This window comes from Oenanthe melanoleuca, chromosome 2, assembly GCF_029582105.1.
Source record: "Oenanthe melanoleuca isolate GR-GAL-2019-014 chromosome 2, OMel1.0, whole genome shotgun sequence".
Lineage (NCBI taxonomy): Eukaryota > Metazoa > Chordata > Aves > Passeriformes > Muscicapidae > Oenanthe > Oenanthe melanoleuca.
This window is the reverse complement of record NC_079335.1, coordinates 81,213,107-81,231,961: the sequence shown is the minus strand read 5'-3', so window position 1 is coordinate 81,231,961 and position 18,855 is coordinate 81,213,107. Positions and strand designations below refer to the sequence as shown.

The 18,855-nt window shown below is 41.8% G+C and overlaps 1 protein-coding gene across 3 annotated transcripts in view; it reads right to left on the bottom strand.

The window, feature by feature from the left end:
• GMDS (GDP-mannose 4,6-dehydratase) overlaps positions 1–18,588 on the bottom strand; it is a 398,015-nt gene extending 379,427 nt beyond the window's left edge. The window contains exons 1-2 of one of the 3 annotated variants that reach the window (XM_056484705.1): positions 17,974–18,588; positions 16,144–16,236 (exon numbers count right to left, since the gene is read on the bottom strand). In XM_056484705.1, the coding sequence (XP_056340680.1) occupies positions 16,144–16,236; positions 17,974–18,090 (210 nt within the window). In that variant the 5' untranslated portion in view covers positions 18,091–18,588. Of the gene's footprint in view, positions 1–16,143; positions 16,237–17,182; positions 17,204–17,973 lie in introns of those variants that run through there. The other 2 variants (XM_056484707.1, XM_056484706.1) reach the window with 2 other exon arrangements.
• Positions 18,589–18,855: the final 267 nt, after the last annotated feature.

Genomic DNA, 18,855 nt, shown 5'->3' with positions numbered 1-18,855 from the left:
TACTGTAAAACATCCTCTGTCTTCCTCACACTGTTTTCTCTCATAGTTGGTTCATTTATATTGACATGTTGTGAAAAAGACAGTGCAGAACATTTTAGGATCCACTGTAACAGCCCAGCAAGAAACACAGAAGGCAAAATGGGACAGTCATATAACAGGAAGTTTCTAGGAAACAGTGGTACCAAACTCATCAGTGATGGTGGTAGCAGAACCCTGAAGAAGATCCCTGATGCTCTGCATCAACACCACACTGTGTAGCCAAATATAATCTGTGTTAACCATTTCTTTCTTCCCTGAAGCATGAATTCAGATATCAGCAATTCAAGCTGATTTAGTGCAAAATTGTATTTAACAAATAGAATATACAAAAGTAATAACTAAGCATTAACTCATGTCAACAAACATACACAGCAGCTCCTTTTCCACCATCCAAATTATAAAATACTACTTCATTTTGTCTCCACTCTGAGTTTTCATGCCACTTATCCATGAGCAAACCCTACTTACTGAGCAACTGATGAACAGAAAAGTAGCTCAGTTCACATGAGAAATCTGAAAATCCAAATGCCAATGCTGTCAAACATGAAGCAACTGAACACATAAGAAAACTGAAAATCATCCAAGCATATGTAAGAACACAAGGATTTCATCCTACTCACATTAATTTCCTTCTTTAAAAAACAAATTGAGTTCTCTTTGTCAAGACAACATAGCTTGAATCTTTATAACATGTATTTTCTACAATAACTACAGTGAATATACTTTTTGCCAAAAAACCCAGAAACATTTCTATTCTTCATCAGAGTCCAGGACTTTTCTAAAAGGCTATGCCAAAGTAATACATACCTTCTGCAACAACCTATTTTGAATCCAGATGAACAAGATACATATAAAATTTTCAATAGGTAATATTCAGCAAATGACTTGAAATGTTCTTTCCAGAAGATATGTACAATTTTCTGCTGGAACAGAAACCTTATCACTTCCTAAAATTTCGCTCAGATGCAATAGTCCCACAGCTCCTCATGGGTGGAAGAAGTATGTAAATCTCTGCACATCTGGACATGCTAAACTGTTAATAGAAAAGAATCAAATTGTTTTTGGCTGTGTCTTTTTTTAAGCATGCAAAGAAGTCAAGTCTGGGAAGAAACTGGCAACTTCACAAGTCTCAGAGTAGGACAGATAGAAATATCATTAATTGCTTTGCTCATTGCCCAGTGCTACATCACTGCATAGCACTCCAGCTGTGACACAGAACTCTGTCTAGAAAGACATGTACTTCACAACTTCATATCTGGAGAGAACACTGCCCATTGAGGAGTTTTCCTCCCTTCCCACTCTACTTGGAAAGCTGAAGGGCTGACATCAGCTGTAAAGTTAGCCATCAGTTTCTCTGACAGCTTGCAAAGGGAGGGGGAAATGGTGGCAGCTACAGCTGCTCGATGACAGTGCTTCTGGCAACAGGTTCCCTAATAACCAAACTAACAGCACAGGAGGTGGAGGCTAATTTTCATACAAAGCAGATAAAGCCCCAATCAGAAAAGGCAAGTGGGAAAAAATATGTAAGGAAAAAGGGGAAGAAAGCTTATATACTGGAGGGATAACATTTCTTGCTGCTTAAAAATACAACATTTCACTTGTGATAAAGGGTTCAGGTTTAGGCATGACCAGCTCTTTCCTGCAAACACAGCCATGCATTTGCAGCATGTTGGGAAGTGCACTTATCCAGCTATTGTCTTCAGCCAGACTAAAGTGTGCAGCCACTCTTTAAAAGCCTGCTTTCAAACCAAGGGATGAGCAAAGCAAAGACAGTGACTCTAGGCAAGTGATTTCTTTCAAGTCACAAAAAACCATAAGGAGGCCTGAAAAACATAAGGACTGTTATGACCAAGTTTGTATATATTGCATCCTCTCTTAATGACTAGGAAAGGTGAGGGGCTTTATAGGATACAAAATACCAAGAAAGTTATCAAGTTATTACTTTATTTCCCTTCTTATTAAAAAGTCCTCCCCTTCAATACCTCCTGCATGCAAAGGGCTCATCTTCCTCTTCAAGGCAGCCCAGCCAGACCCCTGTCTCCACCCTCCAGGCAGAAAACTTTGCTGTGCCCCTGCAGCAGAGCCCTGCATGCAGGTGGGGAAAGGGGAGAGCAATACAGTGCTACTGCATCATCAGTCTTACAGGGAACAGGAGCATAATCTCCACTGAGTATTTGTGCTGCAGGAAAAAAAAAAAAATCAATACAATAAAATGAACAATACTCTCTGATAATTTTCATACCAACATGAAATAAAGTTCAACAAATGGAGAACAGCTATTATGGGATTCCAGGTCACGAGCCTCCTGTGCCTGGCAGGAAAAGATGGGAAACAGTGCCCCAGTCCTGTTCCAAACAGTGCTCTGCATGCAGATTGGGGATTTTTCTGTTTTCCCTATGCCATTAGGCTCTCCCCATTGATGATGACAACAATTTCCCACCTTGATTTTTCACACACACAACACTTATTTTCCCATTGCAAGGAAAACTGACAAAAAAGTTTCCATGCCTCAAGCTTTACTGCATTTAAGGGTTTCCAGTGAAGGAGGAAAGAGCACAGACTCGACTTACTCCACTTCAAACTCCACTCTCAAGAGGTCTGGATACTCAACAAGGTCCTCTCACAGCTGTCTCAAACAGCTGCTCTTCTTGAAAGTGGTTAAGGAAGTGACACAAAGCAGCTTCTTCTATATAAAGCCTCATTACTTACGAAAACACTCACTACAAAGCTCAGCCATCAGTGATTGTACTTTGTCATGAGGAATTCACAGGAAATAGCTTAAAAGTGGAATTCTAAAAACAGCCAGGTATAGCTGAGAATGATGATCAAATCACAGTAACACAATGAATCAAGTCAGAATGTAATGACACCTATCCAGAACTGCTGATGCAGAGCAGCAGTATTTACCTTAAGGCAGCTTGTCATGTTTCACCTTTAACATTACTTCAGGAGTATCAAGTTTATCCACAGTATACTGCAAACACCTAGACAAAGCTACTCACTTATTTAAACTGGTAAACAAGCTTTCTAGAAAAACACTTTCTTTGTTCACTAACAACACACAGTTTCACTCTTGCATGCTTCCACAAAAGGACTACCTTTATCCTACCTTTATCTTCCATTCCCACTGCCAGGTATACATTCCTGCCATTTTGGCAGCACTCAGTACACCTGTGTGGCCAAGGTCACCTACAGCTGAAGACCAAACAAAAAGCCCTGAAAGGTTTTCAGCAATTTTAGGAGTCCTCATATTTTCCTAGCTCTTAGTTTACTAGCAACCCTCAGCACATCCTAGACATAGATGATGCAAAACCACTACTCATGAGCTGAGGATTTCATTTGGTTGGGCTTGACAGCAACAATGCTGACAGGCCATTGAAACAACCAAAACTACAGGTAGGAGAAGCAGAAACCATCTCTAGTACCACCACCCTCTCCACCTCCCCAGTATTTCCACTGGATTAGTCAGCCTTTTACCTCACAACTAACAAACTAAGAGTGACTAAATGTATTAACAAGATAGCAATGCTAGGAGTGTTAGCTCTGCAAGGCTGGTCTCCTTGCTAATTAAGCCATTCCTCCTACAAAATCTCACAAAAAACCAAGTAAATCCATATCACGTTCTACACTACCTAAACTGTTTAAAGATGCAGCTATATACACACACATACTACAGTATCTGATATAATTTTGAAATCCATATCAAAGCATTATCAATTGCACATAAACTTCATATGCATTCTCTAAATGTCAACAAGCACAGGTAGAGGCAAGGAAGAAGTGTATCAGTACCACACCACGTCTGCTAGCCATGTTCCAACAGCAGTCCCAGAGAGGTTATAACTGGAGTTGAACACTGACTTGTTTGCTTTATAGATGCCAGGAGCCACACACAGAAAATTGCTCACTTCTGAAACAAATTGCTCTCAGTTCAGTTCCTCCAGAGGTCAAGATAATTACGTCCTGGTGTATTACTGCATTCACTGACACTACCTGGCAGCAGCAGCGTGCCAGCCCTCAGCTGCTTTAAAATGAGCCCCAGTGATAACTGTGCAAGGGAACAACAGCTCACTCCATGGAGAGTGCTTCCCCAAGCTGTCTGAAGAGTGACTATAGCCACCTAAGCTGTTCCAGATTTATGTTCTCTACACAGTCACTCCTCTGTCCTCCCATCACCACCATGCACACCAGACCCAAAGGGGAGCAGAAGAAAGTCCTACAAGGGGAACTCTGTCTTCTATCATCTTCTCTGCTACAAGCATGAGACAATCCAGCAAGAACAGGGCAAAGACTTTACTACTATACAGTTGCTGAGGTCTTAAACACAAGCATACAGCCTTTCTTCACAGTTTTGTTACACCTGGTATTTCCTCAAAGAGAGCTGCACCTACACCTCCTACACTGTCCTGCCAGCCCAGCAGCAAGGGCAGAGCAGTAAAAAAGATCCATGTTTTCTCCAAGACTGACAACATCAGATAAAGTGGGGCTGCCCACTGTCACAGGCAGTTTCTTCCTGCTTTTCCCCCAAACACAGGGGTGCACTTGAAAAATTAAAAGTAATGAACATTTTCAACATATGGATTTTTATGACCAAAAACCTCAAAAGGAAAAAAAGAGTCAAAAGGTCTCTCTTCAAAAATTAATCCTGGAATTAACGTGGTTCATTTGAAAATTTACTAAGCGTTGTCTTATAAGAATTATTATACACGAACACCTGTAAGGAACCAGCCATTAACAGTAGCAATGAAACTGTCACACAAAAACAAAGAAGTGCTACTTGTGGCCCTGTGATTAAGGCTGTGTCAGCAGTTTGGTTTTCATGACTTTAACACCCAGCTGTAAAAACCACCTTCATAGAGGCAAGCTTATTGTGCCAGTATCCACAGGAGCAGGGTTTCTGCTTTCCCTGGGTGAAATGCAAGAGTCAACTATGCTTTAATACATGATTTCCAATTTGTAAAATCCAGAATCTGCAAATTGTTTTGGGAAATAATCATTGCCAAACAGGACTACACCTTGAAAGACAGATAAATACCGCAAGACAGAAACTTGGTAGAGCACAAGAAACAGAGAAATAAGAATGTGTGATGCTCTGTTTTGGCACACATTCTTTAAGAATTAAAGGTATTCCAAAGAAACTGCCTGCTAATGCACATTTCACAGCTATAGATCTTTGTAACTTGGCCACCTTTTGCTTAAACAGAGAACGGCATTCACAGATTTATGTTTCAAAAGGCACCATTTGAGATTCTTCAAGCAAGAAATCCATAACCAAATAAGCAATGATTAGCCCTGTGCATGCACAAAATTAAAAGCCCCCTTAACCTTACACAGGACCCACATCCGACCCAAACAAGCATGAAAAATGAAGTATTTCCAACATATTTTAGGGGATGTATTACTCAAAGTTCTGCATCTTCTTTCAAACAAAAAACAGAATGTGACCACAACCCAAAATAACTATTTCACAATGTGTTTTGATGCTTCAGGCACAGCCAGCACCCTGAATTTTATTCTGTTTTGCTATTAAGTTTAAACCACAAAAAACATTACAGATTCACTTAGAAGGCTAACACCCTTGACAGCCTCAGCATGGAAAAACATCACTTAGTTGCAATAATAAGATAATTTAATTAAACACTAAATTTTAACAGTCTGATTCCCACCCACACACATATACAAACTATAAGTTATGTTTCTTCCACAAGCATGACAAAGTTAATACAATTCTGCTGTAAAGATAGACAAAAGTTTTTCATCCTGGCCTTTCCTACATTTTTGTCTTTTATCCCACATTAAAACAAAGCCTCCTAATTGAGACAATCAGAAGAACATGTGGAACTAGAAACACTTAAAGGCAATACATCTGACAAATTCTGTAGATTTTAAACTCTCCCCTTCTTAATCTTTTCCTCAGTCCCAAACATAGAGAAAGCTGAACACGCACACACAAAGTTAAATAATTAGCAAATGCCACTCTCATAAGTTCAAATTATTTCTTAGCAAAAGCAATTAAAAAAAATAAAATCTTCAAACCCACCAGCACCGAAACATCAAGAACTGATCTGGATGAAACTGGGGACATTTCACACAGTTTATAGAATGGCTCACAAGACCACAAACCCTCTCTAGGAATGTGGGCTTTTACTTCCCTCCAAAGAATTGCTCTTAATTGGTTTTTGACCACTCTTTCAATTTTCTTACCATCCAGGGCTATGAACTGGCCCTATCCTGTCCTTCAACACACAGTGAGAATACAGCAGCTGCCAACACTTGTAAGTAAACACAGAGAGGTTTTACAAGAGGAAAATGGACAGTCACTTATACACCAGAGTACCACAGTCTCCAAGAACCAATAACCAACTCTCCAAAACTTTTTGAAGCAAAACCACTCCATTTCTGCCTGGAAACCTGGTTTTATGCCAAAGCCACAGTACACACGTGAAAACAACATAAGACATTATTGAGGTCAGGCAAACTGAAAAATGAAACACACTGGTCAGTCCCTCAAAACATAAATAGGATCAGAAACAGAGAGGCTGTGCAGATGATGCTCAGGAGGCAAGCAGGGATTTGGGAGCACTGTTCCTCTTCAGATCAACTCCAAAGCAGCAACCTTACAGCTTTAGTTGCATATAAACACATTTAATGCACAATATGCTTTTTTTTACTAGAAGAAACAATTCCAGTAAACAAATTCAATCACTATTGTTTATCCTGCAAAGTGCTTTGGATAAAACCATGATTGCAAGATGAGGGGCTGCTCAGGACAACAAAAGTGTAAGTTCCATCAGGTAGCCATCCCAAGCACCTTTCACACTCAGCAGAGCAGATAGGGAGCCAGGTGCTGTGAATTGTATTGACTATTAGCCTAAGTAGGCACCTGCATTTGCTTAAACAAGCCTGAAACAGCTCACTCACTGAAACAGCTGCCTAGACAACGTGCTCAGATGTTGAAACAGTTAAGCAAGAAGGTTCCCAGCTGAGATGACAGAATCCATCACCAGCAACACCTGCTTGTATAAAGGAAATGAACGGGATTCAACTAATTAGTGGAAGTTCACTGTCACATTTTGAAATCACATCAAGTAATTCTGAGAAATTCAGCCTATGTAACCACTATCAAGAGTAAGCTGTATGTCCACCACTGCAATACTTGTAACACAGCTTCCCCACCAGTTAATGTATTTCAAATGCATGTGCAGACTCTTATTTCCTGCTTTACACACCTTCGTGTCTTCTAAAAATAACTTAAAACCATCATTTTACAGTTCTCTCAATTTATCAAAATAAAAACCATGGCATCATCAGGGAATTTCTGTAGTCTTGAATTTGCTTTCAATTTGCCAAGTCTGTGTTGCACTTGTCCTTAACAGATCAAGATGACAGATGTGAGATCCTTGAATATGATGAAAACTAAGGGTTTGCCTGTGACAAAGCTGAATTGCACTCTAAAAGGAACTAGCAATCAGTATTTCCCATATGAGTGACTCTCCAATATTAAGAAAAATCTGATCTCCTAATGTTTAAACAAGTAAAACCACTGGCAAAGACATTGTTTGAAATTCTAGCAAGACTTCACAAATCAAAAATAGCAGCATAATAATGCATTTCTACAAAGATGGTTCTATAACATGACTAAACAGTGATCCAGCATAAACAGTAGAAAACACAAGGAAAATACCAATGAAAATACAGCAAGCGTAATTTTGGAGACACAGTCAGTCTTAATATTCTTATTTTATTCTTGAATAATGAAAATCTCTCAAATTATTAAAAAATATTCTCACTTTAAAACACAGAAAAGAGACTTAAACAGTTACACCATATATTCAACTATAAAGTGCTGCAATAAGGACATAGAAACATTTATCATCTATCAGGTGACCACAAGAAATTAAGCACACGAAGCAAAATCACACACTTACAACTTTTAGTCTCTGACCAGCTGCAAGTATGACTGTTCTCCTAAAATGGACTAGCAAGGGCATAAAGCAAAGTTTAACTCTTAGTCTTTGCAACTTCCTTCCTTCACATATCAGAATAATTCTCCAACTTCATTTTGCCTTCAAAAATAAAATTGCATATTTTACTGAGCCTGCAGATCTACAAGCACAGAGTCCCCACTGCTTTTCAAACACCAGCGAGATTCTGGAACAGCTTCCAGTATCAATGCAAACATTGAGGGGAACAAAACCACTTTTTAGCAAAGAGGCTCGACTGGTCTGCTCACATAGACCAGGCTTGGGCTTCACCAGAGTAATGCTTGATCAGCAACATCAAATCAGCACCACAAAGAAGCATCTCAGCTGTACCTTTTTAAGCATCCCCATGGAGCAGAGAGACCCCAAAGAGACACCTAAAAGATGGAAGAGTACAGTATTTTGCATGCAGGCTTGAAGAATTCTGTATCCCTTCTATGCTGTTTATCTTGTAGTGTTTTAATAGTATTTAACTTCAGAGGCAAATAGCATGCTAAATTTTGGCAGGAATACATTGACAGACTATTACTGTGTAATCATGGAAAGAATTACACTGACATCAAAACCACAATTATTTAGTTGTATGAAATCCAGACAGTATGACCAGAAATTTCAGTTTTCAAAACCAAACCTGCTCCACAGTAATGTTTATGCTCTTACAGAGGATATGAGTGCTAAAAAAAGCAAGGATAACAACCATCAGCCAAAGATATAATGTCTGTTTCTTATCCTTTCAACAGAGAAATCTCAATTAAGAGGAAGCTATGGGTCATCACCAGTATCACTGATGAAGCCACCCATTGCTAATGCATCTAAAGAGATTCTTCATGGACCAAGCAAATGCTAGAGGGAAAAAAAAATAAACAAAATAACACACTCCTGATAGCATGTCTTTAATTTGACGAATAGCAACCTAAACAGTCAGATATTGCTACTCAGTTCCAGAATAGCACCAGCAAAATTTTACAATAAGACTTAGAGTAACAGAAGGGATTGCAGCATATCAGACTAGAAACATAAAGTTCAGGGAAAAAAAAGGGGTGGGGGAAGAAAGTACGTAGAGGAGCAGATAGAAATATTTCCTTCTTGACTTTGGGTTTTATTTTCTACAAGACATATATACCAATCTTGGGAAAGGATTATTTCCATTCATAAAGTGGTTCACACATCCTAGGATACAAATAAATGTCTACTGCTTTCTAAATTGGGGGGTGGATTTATTTGCAGTATAGTGACATGCTACCTCAGACTGCCTCTGAATACACAGGAACAGTTACCATTTACCTGAGGCATAATCAAGAGCCAAGAGGAAGCTCTTTTATAGCTGTGCAGGTAATAGTCAGATACGCAGCAGAAAAAGGCATCTTCTCATTACAGCAAAAGCACTCAACTAGACACTTAACATGGTATAATTTTTTCCTTCTGCATTAGAATTCACCACACAGGCTGCAGGAATTGTCCTTTGGGAAGAATTTCCAAGCAGCAGTAAACTAGCAGTAAACTAGCGGAAGGAAAGCCCTGTGGAAACATCTCCTAAAATCTGACTCTATCTTGCTGCATTTAGTGGTTAGCCAGGTTTTTCTAGAACAAGCATATTTTTCCTGTTATTTTGAGGGTGCTCAAGCCTGGCAAAAGCAGCACAAGCTGATTTATCTACTTGGGTGCTCCTTGCAAAAGGCCAAGATCTATGGCATTCCACATCCAAGGCAAGCACATCTTTGCAGCTGACATACCTGTTGGACCAGTGTGCTTAGCTGAGCATTGTAATGAAGTAGCTGACAATACCACAAGTAACTTTGACTGAACAATGCACATGTACCATTATTCATCAAAATGGAGTTGTCTCAGAGCACACAATACCTAATGCCCTTGAACGGCACTTATCACTGAACTAATTGCAACCATATCAAAGCCAATGGATGTGTTTTTGCACTTAATTTGCTTACTGCCAAATGACACTGAGTTACAAGGACAAAATTCATGTTTCCTGTTTAAAAAAGAAAAAAATGAGATTTTATCAAGAAATAATTCTGAAGAATGGGTATACTGATTTGTGTGTATTTGTGACTAAATTAAAATTGTTACAACATTCAAGCTGCATATGAGGAAGTTCAGTTTCTTAACACATGTGAAAAGCACAGGTGACAAATGATAAGCCAGTTCAGATCAATTTGTTTGGCAGGCTTTACAAAAGCTTCATTGTGGATTTAGGTTATAAAGCCTGTGAACACCCTCAAAAGGAACAAGCCATAAGGACTTTCCAGTAATAGGAACAGGAAACTGGAGAGAATTCCACTCTTTCACCTCACCTTCTATAGTTTTGCTTAACTGAAAGATTTGGACTTAACTGCATCCCCCAGATCACATGCATATGACCCAAAGGAATTCCTTAGCTGTGGTTCTGAAAAAACAATCAGTGGATTCATATGAAAGAGGCAGGAGGTGACAAAAATATTAAAGAGAAAGAAAATATTTTTTGATTTTCCTCACTTGGCTAAAAAGCAACCAAAGTAGTAGCAAGAAGAGATTTAGAGCAAGAGAGAACATACACCTGTGCAAGAGGAAGCTGGACATGGACCACACTGCTGCCTTGCTCTTGTGCTGTCATCCACCCAGTGCTTCAAGGAAGCCGTGCTTTCCAAAATAAGCCTGACTTGTGCTGCCACAGTGTAGGAGAAACTGAGCTGACAAGCTTGTAAGAACAGTCACTTAATCAGGACTCTACTCCAGACCAAGAAGTCTGGAGAAGTTGGGATAAGGTTGCTTGGAATTGCCAAAAGAAAGAAAGTACTTCCTGCCTCCCAGACTGAACGTAAGCATAGGTAGGTGCAAAGAAACCCAGCCTTGGTACTCCCCAAAGACAAGGTGTGAGCAACAGGAAGCACCACTAGGATAAACACCAGTATCACAACTGCACTGAAAAGCCTTTTATTCAACCTTTTATTTATTATTTATAGGGATCACCAGTGGTAGCTTTTGATGTGTTTCTCACATAGGCCATCAGCAGGTTCAAGTACTCCATTTTTCCTTGCCCTTCTGCATAGCTATCTATTTTCTAAGAAACCGACTCCCTTGTGCAGAAAGCTCAACAAACAAAAGGATCTGAAAGAGATAATCAGAGAGGAAAAAAAAAAGACCAAAATTTAGTGATAAAAGATCAAGTCACAGGGAAAAGATTTTTACAAGAGTTCTCAATTTTGATTGGATTGGCTGTAGGTACATAAAGAGGAGGCTTCAGTTCTTTAAAACTTTAGGAAATAAAGAAATACAGTTTCTGTCTACACGAGCAGTCACCAGTCTTAACAAAATTTAAAAATCCCAAAACAATTAAAGATTAAACAAGCTGCATGCTGCTGGTAATGGGATATTCTGTTCTCCTGGACTGTCAGTCCAGGCAAATAGTCCCCTAACCATAGGATCAGAAAATATCAAGAGAAATGTTGCCTGTAAGAAGTCATCTTCCCAAACCCAATTTGGTTACCAAGTGCAGAACTGTTTCATACCTCAACACCATTAACATGAACTTCAGCATTTTCCTTTTCCTGGAATACTTTCAGTACTTTACCTGCGTTCACAGCAGGTACACATCACAGTATACAGTACCTTGTGATTCACTTGTTCTCAATGTTTCTCAGTCCACATCCTGCATGCATCATGTTCAAACACAGGGAATCAGACTGCCTGCACTGGTCCTCAAATTGAAAGCCTGCTAAATGAGCCAGGCTACCAGAACTTCCCTCTCCAGTATACAACTAACGAACAGACTTCACTGGCATTGAGCAAAGCTGTGCAAAGGTGGAAAGAAAAAAAGAAAGTTAATACAGCAATACTTTTTATTGTGAATATTTTCTAGATAACTTATGTTCAAACAGCATCACTAACTGCATCATTCTGAAAGGCAATGGAATGCAGATGGGCTCCCCCAGGCAGGCACAGAGAGCAGCCACAGTCCTGGACTACCATTTCTACACATACTGGTGTAGAGTATAAAACCATATGAAAGAGTAAAGCATTGAACCGTGTATTTGTAGATGGCTATTAATGCAGTCGTTGAATTAGTCTATCTAGTAGCCCTGCCCTTTCCAAAAGGGAGTCAAGGCAATCAAAATTCAGGCATCTTTGTATGAACAGGATCTCTATTTTCAGAAAATATTCTAGCCTCCCATTTCAGTATTTGTTATAGTCCTTTATACTGAGTAAAATACCTTTTTCTCAAGAGTTTTGGATGACAATCAATAGCAGTACTTCTCATTTATATCCTGTAAAGGGAAATACCTGGATTATATTTTAGGAAAGCTTAAGTTTCACACCAGAGCCCCTATTCCTTTGCTGCAAATTATTTTCAACAAGCCCCTTATGCCATCTTGTCACAAAGAGCAGGTGTTCCACTTCCAAGTGGAGTAGTCAAAATATCATACAACCTTATATTGAAAGGGACTTCTGTGCTGTTCAAGATCCCTGCTGAAAACAGGGTCAACTAGTGCAGGTTGCTTAGGGCCATGTCCAGTTTGGTTTGGGTACCTCCAGGGACAGACACTCAACTTTTGTAGGCAGTTCCTTCCAGTGCTTGATACCCCCATCATTTAAAACAAAACAAACCAATAAAAACCACCCCAAAACAACACATATTCTCCCAAGTTTACAAGAAATTTCTTGCATTTAAGTTTGTGGCCAAATTCAGTGTTCAAACATCTCTACATCCTCAAACTACGACAAGGATGCTCAACAGTGGAATCCTCACTCAAGACAACTCTTGACTACTTAGAGACAGAAACTGAAATAAAGTACTTGGCTTCAACCAAGACAATATTTGTTTAAATGAACAAGCAGCAATACTAATATTTAGCTTTACTCAGAAACCAAGACTATTTGTTTTAATGAGAAGGCAGCAATGCTAATATTTACCTTTAGCCAATTTCAGCAAAGATTATCCTCCTATTTCAATGTGAAAAACCAATCCCTTTGATTTTATCCTTCTCCTGGCAAACCAGCATCCTGTCTCTAGTACAACAGGGTATAATGTTTCTCTACATCTGTTTTTCAGGTATATACACGTTCTCCAGTGATACAGATTCCCACCTCATCATTTGATCACAATATTGAAAGAAGCTTTGAAAAACATTGTTTAACTCTTTCCTCTACAACTCTTCTCCAAGTAATGTTTATTTTATTTTAGCCACAGAGTATCAAAGAGTTTTATAGTATATTACTCCATACTAGATATTATTTCAGGGGTTTTTTTTTAATACTAAGCAATGACTCATGTTCTGTTATTACTGTACTTTGCCCCACTGCATCTGTCTTGCTCAGTTTCATCTCAACAGCCAAATTTTTAAAATACCAAACAACTTGACCTCAATTTACAACAGCAAATCTTGCTTTCTCAGTATCTTCCCCCCCCACCCCTAACCTTTTTCAAACTGTGAATGTAACGGTGGCATGAAACTTGCAGTGCACATGTGTAGGGGTTTGGTGTTTTAGAGGAATAGCAAAGGCTGTAAGCAACTGAACTTCCAATACAAAAGACAAGAGGAAGACTCCACACTTTACACTCTCTTCAGGCTTGGTTGAAAGTCTTGAGGTTGCTGCCTTAAGTTTTGCCAAATGGAAGCTGTATTTGACAGAACTGCAGGCAAAGGAGTAGAGCTGGTGCAGTACTGCTGCTGTAAGAAGTCTCACAAGGCAGAGACACAACTGCTCCCTTCATCTACAGTTTGCAGTAGCCTCAGGGCATGTGCTGACACTGAGCTCTGATGCACTGCTTCATACAAAACTGAGCTTTGAAGGGACTGCTGAACTACAATGGTCTGCCTTCCTGTCTCTCCTAGAAAAGCACCACATGCAGATAGGTATTATTTACTGCTCATAATCCAGGGGCCAAGTGGGAAAAGCAGAAACATCAACATATAACCTCATAGTTAGGCTCAGACAGATTATATCTTGGTACTTCTCCAAGAAGCCAAATATCTAAATATTTCTACAAGTATCAGCATAAGAAAGACAATCAGACTGATTGCAGTGCAATCAGACATTCTGAATAGATATTCAAATGCAATTTTAACAGATATTTAGTCACAAGGCCTAAAAACAATGCTTTAAAAATGTACTGGTTTAGTAGCTTCCAGAATTAAGTGACGAGCCATATTTGCATATCTAGAATTACGTTGTTTGTAATACTAGTATTTGATTCAAAATTCCCATTTTTATAGAATAATTCTTAAACTCACCAAGGCTTGCAAAGTCCACCACATTTATTTTTTATTGTGAAAGCACTCTTACAGTAAGAGTCACATTCGAGTTGTTTCTTTTTTTAATAAAAGGTGGTTTTTATTTAAGCACATGCAACAGGCCTGTTTCATTTAAAATATTTATCCTTAAATGAAGAAAAAAGTGCTATGCATTACTCACAAGCAGTCCACCAGCAGACCAATACCTACATGACACTTCAGAAATGTTTCATCCATCTAACCACAGCAACTGCCTCTCTCTGGAAGTTATTTTAGCAAAACAGTGAAATGTGGTTCATCCCACTGCTGTGGTGTGAGAAAGATAAGAGAAATCTCAATACTGCAAAAGGAATATATAACACCACTGCCTACATGCTTAGAGCCTCTTATCAGCAATGCAAGTGGCAGAATGATACTGATTTCACCATAACTCCAAGGGCAAATGCAGAATGTATAGAGGTTGATATATCTGCTTTGATTTAACAGAAACTGAAGTTCATCCCTTGGAGCCAGAATGTCATTTAAGTCTTAATCATACAGTTATGAAATTTGCTTTCCTTTGTGGCTTCATTGTGCATACAGCAAACAACTCCTGTTATTTGGCCAAAGGTCAAACTCACCTTCCTATCAGTAACACATTCACTCTTGCAGATACCTGTCCTCTAAATATCTTCTATCTAAAAGAGAAGCAAATCACCAGAACTGACTTCATTAACTGGTGCAGTTAACCTGGTAGTCTCTCACTAAACAGAACTTGTGCAGACAGCCCATCTTTCTCTGGCATGCTGTGAAGTCTCATGAGCCCCACTAAAAGTCTCTTAATCAGAAGTTTCAGTTGTGCCTTATCTCTACGTTGTTTCAGTTAAAAGCTGCATCATCAGTCAATTGCTCCATTATCAAAGTATAACTCTATCTGAGCTCAACTCTTGCTCCATCCTAGAAAGAAAACCCCAACTTCTGTCACTGGAAAAGACGAACAATACACAGGTTCATGGTTACACAGAAGTGCAGAAAAATAATTATTTCAACGCTATGCCACACTTGCTGTGGCATCATCTCAACTCAGGAAGGGCTGCTACAGTTCAAGCAGCACTTCACTTGGCCCAAGAGTACTCTAACAACAAAAGCCCTGCTCCACAATTGCCCAAAACTGTCATGGTCCACATTCAACTCATTACTTATATGCCAGGCCCTACAGGGCATTACTTCAGCAAACACTCTCAGAGTACAGTGGCCACACACAAACAAAAGCAGGTTCCTTATACAATATAACTGTGCCAGCTCACTTTTTGCTGTAGCAGAAAGGGCACAGCTCTGAGAGAGTTCTGTTCTACACCACCTTCAGTCTGAAGAGATCCAAGCCTTTATCTCCCACCTTGAAAGAGCCTCAGTTAAATGAAACAGACCAACACTCTTTAGTAAAGGAGTTAAAATAATTGCCTGGGGAAGACAAGGTCTGAGCTCTAGCTTCGACTTCAGCAGATTTGTACTTTTCACACATGGTAACTAAGTTTAAAAACATTGCACTGTTTCTTCAGGGACAAGGAGATGGAAGTCTGCCTTTCTCACACAGGAAACAAAATTCAAGTCTCCCATTTCTGGGTGAAGCCTCTTCAAAGAGGGGTAAAGAATAAGTAGTATGGAGCCTTCCTTTAAAATTAATTTAAAAAAAAATAGATAGACCAGACCTGGCAGCAGATCTCAAAATTCTGGAGAACTGCAGGACCCCAACAAAGGCCTTTCCTAGCTCTGGCTCTCCTATGTTCCAATGATAAATAATATGCCTGTCAAAAGTTAAGCTAAGAAGGAAGAGCTGCTTTGAAAACAGACGAAGTAATATAGAGAACACAGTGCTGAAAGAATCATGGTGGTGTAGCTACAGGCCTCTAACTTACTATCTTTGATGAAGAGAAACGTACTTCTGCCAACAACCTGGAAGACTTTTCACACAGCACCAAAGGAGTCCTTGGGAAAGCTCTGTGCTCTTGCTAGAAATAAACATCAAGTAAAAGTGTTAGTACACAGAGATCATTAGTTTTTCCTCTTACATCTCCTCATCAGACAGCCACTGGAAGGGTTCTCCCCAGCCTGCTAATGGCAGACAGCCATGGTTAACCCATGGTTAGAGTGTGGACCAAGAAGTGTGGCAAGGACACACAAGACCAGGCATAATGAGATGAAACACAAGCAGCAGGTGAATGTTCAAAGCACAGTGCAGATTCTCTCAGAGAGCAGATGAAAAGCTAGTCTCTGGATTTACTCCCTCACAAAGAGCCCACTGGTTCTTCCACTATAAAATAAAAAAAGAGACAGCACTGACTGTCTCAGAGTAAAAAAGCAACACGTTTGGTTTGATGTGCTTGTTCACAGTGATTTTTCATGTACATGTACTTGTTCACATGTACTTGTTCAAACTGCTCATGGACTTCTCAACAATCCACACCAGCACTTGCATAAAATCTGCAAGCATACCAGGACAAGTCACAGTTGAAGGAGAAGAAGTTAATCCACGTATGAAGCCATCACTGACTAAATGCAACCCATAAAGAAAAAAATGCTGTTCCACTGGGATTCCAAAATGAGCCTTAATGGCTACTATACATTACTTACTTAACAAGCCATACCAATCACAGGAGATACACCCTCCAAGCAAACTCATTCAGTACCAGCATGTTCCTGGAGATAAGCAATGTGCAAGGAGAGTAAATTTTTCCAGGTAGTGGGAGGTATCTACATTGCAAATAAGATGTTCCTCAAATATGAGTAAGCATGTCCAGGACAACTTTTCATTTAGCACCCACTTGCCAGCAAAGACAGAGCAATGCAGTGTGCACAAACAGTCCAACCAACTATCCCAGCTGCCTACTGGAAGTGTAGCAGCACAAGCCACAAACTGCACTATCCTCCTGCACACCTCACCAAGTTAAAACTCACCACCATCATATCTTTTTTTCATCATGCAGAAGTTGCTCCAAGGGAAACTGTGATTTCTTTCTCTTTCCATGCCATCTTTCTCCTGCACCTTCTGCTCAAAGCACCAGGACTCTGAGAGCATCATCATCCCTATGAGTAATATAGCCAAAAAAACTGGAGACTGCAATGAACGCACACGAATACAAAACAAGCGGCCTGGGGACACACTTTTGCCATCCATGCAGGTTTCAGTATAAAGCAGGTACTGGCTGTAAGCGCACGGCTGCCCAGTGTGTCACAGTGACAAGTGACAAGCATCCCTTCTGAGTGACAGGGCAGCTCAGGTCGGCTGCCTCACACCTGCAGACCGCCAGGATGAAGAGTCCCCCACTGGCTCCTGGTGCTCTCTTCCCTAGGTGCGGCGCCTTTCCCAGCGAAGCTCACTTCACACCTCATCTCTGCACAGCTTTAGCTGATTTCTCAGGAATTCCTGGTACAGGCAGGGCAGACACGAGACACCGCACCTCGTTCACGCCAGCCGAAGAGCACTACAGACCCCGGGCAGACCAGCCCTACCCAGAGGGGTCTGTCAGAGGGATGGATCTCCAGGAACGGCGGGCAAGGGCAGGGGCAGCGGGCTGGGAGGGCACGGGCGGGATGTGCCCGGGGCCCGGAGCGAAGGCTCGGGCAGACCCACGCCCGGCCCCGGTCCCTGTCCCGGTCCCGTCCGCCTGGGGCGGGTCCTTCCCAGCGCATCCCCTCTCCCTCCGCCGCCGGCAGGGCTCGTGAGCGAGGGGAGCCCCCGCCGTTACCTGCCCGGTGATGCCGGTGATCAGAGCCACCTTCCTGCCGTTCATCTCCTCGCCGTCGTCTCCCGGTGCGGCGGCGGCGGCGCAGCCACACGCCTCCTGCGCCGCGGGCTGTGCCATCCTCCAGGTGAGAGGTATCCCGGGGCGGAGGCGCGGCTCCCGGCGCTGGGGGCGGGCACGGAGGGGAGGATGCCTCCACCCGGGGTTACCTGCGCTGCCCCGGCATTTCCGCGCTCCCGCCCCGCCCCGCGGCGGCCGCAGGTGCAGCCCCCCGCAGGCGCGCTCCCGCCGCGCTCCCGGGAGCGCGCCCCGCGCTCGCCGCCGCTCCCGCCGCGCCGCTCGGCCCCGCAGCCAATCAGGAGCCCCGGCGCTTCCCCGGAGGGGCGGGAGGCGCGGCGGGGCCGAAAGGCGGCGCGGCGATTGGCTGAGAGCGGGCGGCGCGGGGCGTGGCCGGGGGAGGAGGAGGAGGAGGAGAAAAGAAGAGGAGGAGGAGGAAGAAGAGGAGGAAGAAGAGGAGGAGCGGGGCCGCCCGACTTCCTGAGCGCGTGTCGGGCCGGGGGATGCGCCGGCGGTGCCCCGTGAGGCGAGCGTGGCCGGGCGCACAGCGCCCCCCGCGGCGCGGAGGAATCACCGCGGGGGGGAACACTTGGTTATGGAACGGACCGAAGGCGTGTGGAAAAAGGCGTTTACAACAAGTATTTCTTCTTCTGATGGGGCGCTGGACCAGCACGGCGGTTCCCGAGGCAGCAGATCGCTGTATTTGCTGTTTTTCCATGAAGGACTTCACCTCAGTTCCCTCCCTGCTTGGGTGATGCTTGGATGACGGGGCCTCTGCGTATGATCGTCGTACTGTTAATTTTTCTATTACCATGCTGCATGATCAAA